This window comes from Ruditapes philippinarum, unplaced genomic scaffold (assembly GCF_026571515.1).
Source record: "Ruditapes philippinarum isolate M1 unplaced genomic scaffold, ASM2657151v2 ctg9520_1_1_1_1, whole genome shotgun sequence".
Classification (NCBI taxonomy): domain Eukaryota; kingdom Metazoa; phylum Mollusca; class Bivalvia; order Venerida; family Veneridae; genus Ruditapes; species Ruditapes philippinarum.
The window spans coordinates 27,433-37,379 of NW_026853120.1; the positions used below are offsets into that span (position 1 = coordinate 27,433).

Here is a 9,947-nt window from a genome sequence, read left to right on the forward strand (position 1 = left end):
CTCAAAACAAACCAGCGATGGATAACAAGCCAGTAAAAATTCATTGTAATACGGAAAGGAGGTATGACACGTGGACAAGATGTATACCACGGAACACTAAAATGTTTTATCTATGTGCTGATTTGTCATGTGCCAATTTTTCATGCACTGCAACTACACAATAAGCTACAAAAATCAACATGTCTTGCTTCGCCCATCACCTCGACATACAGACGGGCAGAAATGAACCTGTGGCCTGATTATATATGCATCATACATATTTCATATGTTCATTTACATATCATCTTCGGACAAATAGCAGTATATTGTCAAAAATAATTGTAAAATTTATAAGAACATCCTACTTTCGGTTTTTCAGCGGCACGGGCTACCTTTCTTCATATGAATTTTTATATCACAGGTACCCTCTCATTTTTTAACACAAAGGTACTCTCAAGGCACAACATATGCTTTTATTTGCGTTAATCGTTAAGTATGTAATAATAACATAAAGTAAGAAATATTACATACCTTACGATTAACGCAAATAAAAGCATATGTCGTGCCTTGAGGGTACCTATGTGTAAAAAATGAGAGGGTACATGTGATATAAAAATAAAGGTGTTCAGGTAGTAATAATATGTTAGATTTTTTAATTATAAAATCTATATACAATTATAATTTTTTTTTTCATTTGTCCAGTAATTATCTTCATTGTCATCCGTTAACTTTCAATGAGAAAGTAAATGAGAATGATTCTACATTCTTACTAGAAGCTTTTTTGTCACACAAACACATGTCTCGTAAAACAATATATTGTACTGATCACTCCTGTGAGTTGTGGTCAAAATTGAGCCAACCTATGAAAGGCCGACAAGATTATCGGGTAAAAATGAATTTCGGTATCGCAAGCATAATAATGTTATCTTCAATCAAATAAAAAGTAAATTTATATCAAATAAACCTTAACACAAATCAGAATACTGATAATTTGAGTTTTAACGTCTAACAATGTCCATGCATTTATCACTCTCATTGTTTATGTCCATCTATAGAAGTTCGAGTCTGTTATTCGGTAATGGAAGGTGTATGCCATATGGTACCTCACATTGTTGTGCTATTGGAGGTAATGGAGCTCTAAAATGATAAAACAGTTATATCATGTCTAGAATTTAACAGTATATAATTATAAATGAATACACGACAGGTGATGCTTGGCCCGCAACAAGAATGATGGCATTATTTATTTCAGAGCCGATTATCACTTTCCGGCCTGTCTACGACATGTATGCATATTTTCAAATCACATGATAAGAAGCATTGTTTAATTACTTTGATATCACATTCATTTAAATTCCTGTCTATGTAGATTTCTACGGCACTGAAAAGTCAAGGAATAACAATATAAAGCGCAATTTGGACATTGCGTGTTTATTCACATCTTTGACTTAAAATGATATTGAAAGTGCGTTGTTTATAATTCTTTTATTTTGTAAATATTTAATTTATTCTTCCATGTCAAACACATGTATGTTTTATTTGGGATGGCTATAGTTTTTAAATTTCTACTTATCTTAATAATTAATGTTCTGTATTAGTTTGGCTTGATCGTAGTTGCGATTAGCTCGTTTTTATTGCATTGATATTATAGAAAAGAAACAAAAATGCCATTCGATTGATATATTTAAACGTATTTTTTGATATACTATATTTTACAACTTATGTGGTATAAGATTTTCAAATTTTGGTTATATAAGCTAAAATGATATTTTCAAAACAATCTCATTATTTATCTGAACGTAACTATATAATTAATGTTCTGTATTAAATTGGTTTGATCGTAGATTCGATTAGCTTATTTTATGGCATAAGATCTAATATTATGGAAAAGAAACAAAAATGCCATTCGAATTTTGGTTATATTTTCAAAATAATCTCATTACTTATTTGAATGTAATTTTTAAATAAAGATTCATGCCTCAAAATTCTAAAATCATCCTTACATTTAATTAATGTAATTTTTAATGAATAGCTCTGACCAATCAACTTAATTGAATTATTCTGCAAAATTATTATTTCAAAATTCATATAACTTATATTTCTATATGGCGAGATTTTCTCAACCTGTTTTGTTACCTCTGTAATATTGTGTTAACATATAATAAAGTAGATAGCATTTATGTAATGCAAATGTCCAGATAATATAGTTTAAATACCAAATACCTACATGTATAAGTGTTATATTTGTTTGTCAAAATGTTTTCACTTATTATATTTTTGTTTGTTTTTGTTTCGTTTATGTTAATCGCTCTTGCTCATTATCAAATATTTTGACTATTTCATAACCCATGATTTTAACCAGTGGCACTACATGTCAGATAACCAGACCAATTTCATATTGCAATTATGCTTCTTTTGTAAAAATCGTTAAAATAAATTTCATATGATCTGACATTCTTGATAACAAAACTGACATGTTTTCTGGTGTTCATTCAAGTATGGTATCAAACAAGGTATGTTTCCACATACCCCATTGTCAAATTAATTGTAAATGCTTTTTTATACTTTAAATGATACTTGCATAGGTTGGAAAAAAAAAAACTTTTTACAATTCCAGGTACAATCCAAAAGGAGCATGAAGGAGGTTCCAACAGATCATTAGAAGATTTCAAAAGATACTGAGTTTTTTTCCAATTTAAGCAATTTTACGATGCAAAACTCACAAAACTGAACAAGGTACTTTTTCCCAAAATGGCTTGAAAAGGCATATAACATTATGAATATTATGCCTTGATCTTGATCTTGATCTATTGCAGCCTTGGCTTTAAAATAAATCAGTCGAAATGTTTCGTAACTTTATATATTAAAGGTGTATCAATGTAGTTTTTCTCAAATATTAAAATCTTTCTTATTCTTAAGAATATTTGTTTCATAGTGTTAAAGTAAATTAATATTATTAAATACCTGTGTATTAAATATGGCGGTAGTACATTTCCGGGATTTTGCTCTCCTTGTTGATTACATTCTAAACAAATGATAAAAAATACACATCGAATTGCTATCATTCAACATTAACGAAAAAGTACGTTCAGAATATTGGATGAGTGACAGTTCATCAGAGAATCTATTGAACGAGCTTAATTGAATTATATTGTGCAAGCATCACTCGTGTATATTTTTTCACTTAGTTCAATAAAATCAGTAAAGAGCCCACAATATAATGATATTCTATTTATCACATAGCTAAAATTAAGACTATTTGAAATGAAAAACTATAATTGTTTTCATCGACGAGCATAAACTGCAACGTTTACTTTAAGGTAGAATGCACACTTTGCAAACTTTCGAGTAGCGTCTTAAAAAATAGAGTATACAAACTTAACCATATTTCAGATTAAATTCCGTTAATCTTACTCTTAATCTTACTCTTTCAGCCAATTTTTGTAGACATGACGTCATATTTGATAATCAAAGCTCGTTTTTTTAAAAGAAACATCGTCGCGTCGAATTATACGGTCTTGGAAGATTAATACAATATTACCTTCAGTTTTTCAAGTCAAGTCAAGTCAAGTCACATTTCGGTGAACATCCATCTATTAGGTCGGTAGAAAATGACATTTTTAGGTTTTAATTTGAACACCTTTGATAAACAGACTTACAAAAACTGCTTTAGGCAAAGTTTCTTAACAATCCATCAATTATTTCATTACAAAAAAGATGTTTAAAAGTGTTTTCCTTTTTTCAGTTTTGTTGAACAAACAATGGGCCAATTGAAAGACTATGAGCAAATTTAAGTATGACTCTCACAAGGAAACTACCAAATTTGAAGATAAGTTTGTCCGGCGCTTCAAGATAATATGAATGTTGACAAATGACGTACGCCGGAGCATCTTCGTTTGATACTTACAGCTTAACCTGAACTTTCAGTTTTGATGAGATGAGAAAAGAAAAGTGTGTAAAAAATACTATATTTTATCGAAATTCTAAGTTCAAGGGGAGATAACTTCTCGAGTTTTGATACTAAAAGCATAGGGTGTGTTGATGATACGGAACATATAATTCCCGTTTGAACTAGATACCTTAAGAAATGAAAAAGTTATAATAAAATATTTACTGCACCAAAACATTCATCAGAAAACTGGACGCCGGGAAGGACGCGGGGTGAAGTAGGACAGTTATACATATACGTCGTATAGTCGAGCTAAAAAAGAACATACCTGTATCTTGAACACCGTTACTGTTTTTACAATATTTGACAACAAAAATCAGCACTGCTATGAGAGCTAGTATTATCGCTATCACAATAACAACTATTTTCCATGTTGCAAAATCTTGTCCACCCTGTTTACTTTCATCTGTGTCTGTATCAAGATCCTCCTTACTGTCACCGTTACCATAGTTACCATTAGCTTTGAAACAAGAAAATAATTATTCAGATTTTCAATAAAAATATGTTAACAGGAATCTTTGACATTAAGTACTGTTTAATCTTAAATAGATCCTCCTATACAATCACGGAACAAAGGCCATATAATTCAAATATTGGTCGATATGTTACACAGCATGAGGGGGTTCCGTGCTGAACTTCAAGAATTACTTACAAGTATGATAGTTGTGACTATCAAAATACATGTCCGTTGTAATATGATGCAATATCTTACACATTAAAGAATCAATTGTATTGCTTGAAATGTCATTTTGAAAATTAACTTTCACTTCTTTATTTTTGAATAACCATATGAAAAATAGATCAGACTATATGTTTTTTGGGGTTTTTTATCAGCAAAAATATGTTAATTTATTGCATTATTGCTTTACCTTTAGCAAAGATTGTCTGATCTTATCAGAAACATAATTAAAATAATTGTTATTGCTAAACTTCAGCTTAAAGTCGGATATAAAGGGGTAGAAAAGTCCATGGTCTTGAAGTCATAGTAATATCCTAAGGGGTCGAGAAGTCAATTATTCTAAGCGTCCTACTTTCAACTGTAACAAGACCTCTATTCTTTGCTTCGAAAACAAAGTCGAGCTACAAACAAATGTTCACAATATCTTACCAATGCAGGTACTTGTCTCCCACAACCCCGTATCTAAACATTGGATCGTCGGTTTTGTAGTGTTGTATCCGTCTTCACAAACCACGTTTGCATGTGCTCCATAAGACAAGTCGTTCTCAACAGTTAATGAGGCATTGCCATTATCAATATCAATTACTGAAGCACAATCTGAATAAAACGATTACGTATATACTTGTACATATTATTTCTGTATCAAATGTGCAAATACGACGCTAAATTGTGATCGGAATGATATTGCTGGCATTATGCCAATTACTATATATTTAAATGTTTTGTAAAAATTCGACAAGGAAATTTATAATCAAATAGTGTTTATATAAATCTGACAAATTGATTTACGAAAATATAATCTGACTAGACGCAGAAGAGCCGAGTCTGATCCGTTATAGCAAAATGCATTTGAATTAAAAATTAGTAATATAAAGAAGTTATGTCAATGATTTTTTTTGTTTTGTAAATTAGAAGTACAATAAAGATATCACATCATTTAAATATGATGCTTTATCTTTTTTGTACTTTTTTGCATCTCCGAACCACTACTAATATCATATATTAAGCCAAATAAAATAATTGCATGTTGAATCCTAGTTTAGCCATTTAACACTTTTTTGGTCCAAAAGACAGTCTTGTCATTGTATCGTATTGTTGGCTAAATAAAATGAAATGGTGATTTTAATAGTAAACATGTTTTTTTTTACATAGATCAGAAATGACGAAGGTCTACACTACTGACTCCGAAATCACACTACAAGTTAACTTCCTTATTGATATATGCTTCTCCTAAAATTGATCAGGTATTCATAGGTTACAAAATAGCAAAACATACCAACACACAGAGTCTCCGGTACAGAAGAGCAGCTCAGACTATATTGAGTATTTACTGCTGAAGCTAGAATAAACAAAGATAAAAGAATCACACAGATATCTTTAATAAAATAAGGTAAGAGTTTATCAATTATATCTGTAGATTCAGAAACAGAGGAAATGAAAAAAAAATACTTTGATAAAATGAAATTATATATATATTTACCAGCAAATCCAAGAAAAAATAATCCTTCCTGGTTAGCATTGGAGTTGTCCAAAAAGTTAATAGTGATATAATGCATGTTTAAAGTGTGAGTGGTTATGTCAGATCCATAGTAACTCTCACATTCGATATCATGTAATGTCACGTTTAAATTGTCCTGTATTTCTAGTCTTTGTTCACAGGTTGATGTATCCAGATACAAATCAGCATCAATGATATATAAGTAAACACTAGATAAACAATCATGTACTTCTAGAGAGCAAGAACATGTTGATTCGCCTGTTGTCACACCTGGATAACCTTTATTTGTTAAAAAAAGTGGTGACCCATTTGACTGTAATGTGCCACTTGAACATACGGATAACTTCCTTTCAGCTGTAATCATAAAACTTTTAATGTTTGATATATTAAAATATATATGTTTTTATTTTGTTTAATCTAAGAATTGATTTGATTGACTATTTTACTTTTTAAAAATCAAGTTTTAATACATAATAATGTTGTTAGATGAAGTACTTAAAACTTTATTGAAAGATCCTTACAAGGAATACAATAATAGTAAATTGTAACATAGGAAGGTTCGTGCGCTCCTTGGGAACAAAGAGCCCGGACCCCTCCAAGGGCAATAGTGCAGGACGATTTTCCAGAACATTGACGCCGAACATCAATTCTATCCGACGTCGTCGCACTTTCTAAACAATGGTCCGTATTAAAGTCGCAACAAATCGAATCACAAGTCGCATCATATCCAAACAGGATAGAATCAATAGCTATCACTGAGCTTCCGCAGTCTATGTTAACATTGCCGGTTTCACAGTGTGTTTTATTTCTCCTTTCTTCTACTGATGACAGTTGTGCTGGAACAAATTATTATATTAATGCTATAGTCATCACATTGTTATCATGATTATTCATATTATTATTATCATGATTATTGTTTTAATTATTATTATTAATATTATTATTATTATTATTTATTTTTTCGTTAATTTATTTATTCATTTATTTATTTATATGTTTACTTATTTATTTATTTATCGTGTTCTTTTATCAATTTGATTTTTTAATTTTTTTTATCAATAGTTTCATTTAATAGTAGATACAGTTCGCACTTAATATGTTGTATAAATACATTTAAATCAAAAACATTCCTTTGTTAAAGATATAGTACACAAAAAGTTATTGATATTGATATACCGATAGTTCAAACTAATCTGTCTTAGTACATATTTTAAACAAAACTCTGTAATTACATGATAGCTGTAAACATCTTTTGTGGCACGATATTATTTAAAAATTATTTGAAATAGATACGTGTATGTATCAATGCTTTCCAAAATATCATTATTGTACACATCAAAGAATGTTACAATTTACGCAAATGTTACAAGATACAATTGTAAGTATGTGTAATAAATTAGCTAACTGTTGAAAGGGGGCAATTGATTTTCGAAAACATATTTTAAATTTTTGATAAATAAATAAATAAATAAATAAAATAAGATAAAATAATATAAAATAAATAAATGAAAAATTAATAAATAAACGCCGGCACATATATTAACATTCATTCGACATATATACGATAAAAATGAAATTTAATTACAGCAAAATGACATATTACTTCATGAATATAGATAAATGTATGTAACGTTTAACTGATTATGTTCTCAAATCATATACGTTTAGTTCTATTCTAACAAATTAACGGGAAAGATATAAATAAAATAATGTTTACTTAATTTTCTTCAATTATTAGTGAATGTAAATCGAAACATATGAATGTCGGTAAAGAACTGTAAACGACACATTTCAGCATAATTATTTTTTTTTTCGGTCTTATTTATTCTTACGGTTCAGTGTCATTTTGGAGACAGAATATCAACAGTTATTAGCTACCGATTAAATTGATATTGTTTATAAGAAAACATGTACTATATGATATAGTTTGACATTAGAATAACTCACCTGATATGCACTGTACCATGTATAAAACCATGAACGATTTATATGCAACTTTATTCATTCTACCGAAGCAGTATAAAACTTATTTTCACCCGGAAGAAATGTCGTCAAAATAATTTTGGTGTTAACAACCGCCAAGTTTATACACCGATACGCTCGTAAATCATTAAAAGTAAAGATTTTTTTTTGTTTATTCACTATTTATAAAATCAAACGTATTCTAAAACGTAGATCATGTTTCTAAACTTCCTAATCGATCTTTAAAATCAACGTAACAAGAGAGAAAAGTCAAAAACGGAAAAATTACCATATATGGATCATCAATTAATACGTACATGTTATATTTACTAAAATTATGTATTTTTCTTTTTTAATGCAATGATTTTGAATAAAGAAATAAATTTTTAAATTGGATAGAGATATTGATTTTATTTAAATCGGGGGAAAAGTTGGTTTAATTTACATTTTTATTCTGAATGAATAAAGTATATGATCGCATTAGTTGAAATACAGGGGAAACAAATAGGTTACTTTATAATCATGATTGATTTCCCTTTCTTCACATTCACTCTAAATTTGTCTGAGGAGTTGTTAGTGATTGAATGCATTATACATTTTATACACAGAAATAGAGGAATGTTATGTTATGATTAAATAAAATAATGATCTTATTAATTGTTACTGTCTTCGTGTAATGTTCTCACGAGTGTGCTTGTGTGCGTATGAGCGTATGTTCCTATCGTTATGGACACAAATGTGTGTTGTCAACCCTCGGTGCTAACACATTTTGCGCTGTGGACACCAGAACATAGTGTCTGAAAAGATAACACATCTAAAAAAGTAAAAAAGAGGTTATCTTCCCTTTAAATCAGGAACTGCTACCAGTGAAACACACACGTTGGTAATATTTTAATGATTAACAAGTTTTACACTTGACGCACTAAAATCCATGCATTACTTTGACACCAAAGTAAAGAAAAGGCAATTTCAACAGTTCTTACCAGTAACTGTTGATACTATTTTCTCGTTAATCGTTTGATAAACCCCATTTGACTCCTTATTCATTGTGTTGCTTTAATAATTTTTCATTGATGAATACTGTACCTGAATGTGTTTAACATTCTTTATAAATTTATAACTTTTGTAGTTTAATTTTTAGGTAATCTATTTAAGCAGTTTTTATAAACAGTTGTCCAACAAAGTTTTTAATGATATATAGTGACTTAATTAAAAAATCTTTGTAATAGAAACTTTCCTTTAAATGCCTGGGTATTGCTTTCAAAAGTGATCGTTACAGGAAAAAAGTGTCAAATTACAAACTAAAAGTGTGTGAATGTAATGTAATCTATAAATCATTTATTATCTTTATATTATAATATCGTCATGATTATTTTGTATATATATTATTCAATACGTATTTAGCTGTTAAATTGTGTCGTTGGAAGGTTATAATCCTTAAAGCTAGGTCTGCCAAAAAATTTCACACAAACACTAGGAAAACAAGCTGTGCTTTTAAAAAAAGTAAAGATATACAAGATAAAAATAATGATTCCCATGTTAAATGCGATCAATGACTGATTTTGCAGTATTTGTATTAACATATCTACTGCTTGAGTTGCGCAGTAAGGGCTATCTTTAAAAAAAATTAAAACCCTATATTATCGAGTTAAGAAATCTTAACCTTTAGAACCACTTGGGCCGCTTTAAGTAATATCTGCATTATAAGTGAATTCAATAAACCAATAAAATACACTAAATAAGGTTTAAACAGATTATCTGTGAACATATCTCCACGTTTACAAATTATAAATTAATAACCGTTCCTAAGTTTAACTTTCAGTTGATAATATGCCAAAAAGGCCAAATGCATTTTTTTAATTAACACTTTTCGAAAAATA

The 9,947-nt window shown here is 29.4% G+C and overlaps 1 protein-coding gene across 1 annotated transcript; it reads right to left on the minus strand.

Moving 5' to 3' along the window:
- Positions 1-707: 707 nt before the first annotated feature.
- LOC132734481 (uncharacterized) lies at positions 708-8,216 on the minus strand. Its single transcript, XM_060721229.1, has 8 exons — positions 8,053-8,216; positions 6,627-6,941; positions 6,088-6,459; positions 5,884-5,946; positions 5,037-5,204; positions 4,197-4,388; positions 2,944-3,004; positions 708-1,116 (listed from the first exon to the last, which is right to left on the minus strand). Exons 1-8 carry the CDS (start codon positions 8,108-8,110, stop codon positions 1,029-1,031), a joined length of 1,317 nt encoding a protein of 438 aa, XP_060577212.1. The 5' UTR covers positions 8,111-8,216; the 3' UTR covers positions 708-1,028.
- Between the last annotated feature and the right edge of the window lie 1,731 nt (positions 8,217-9,947).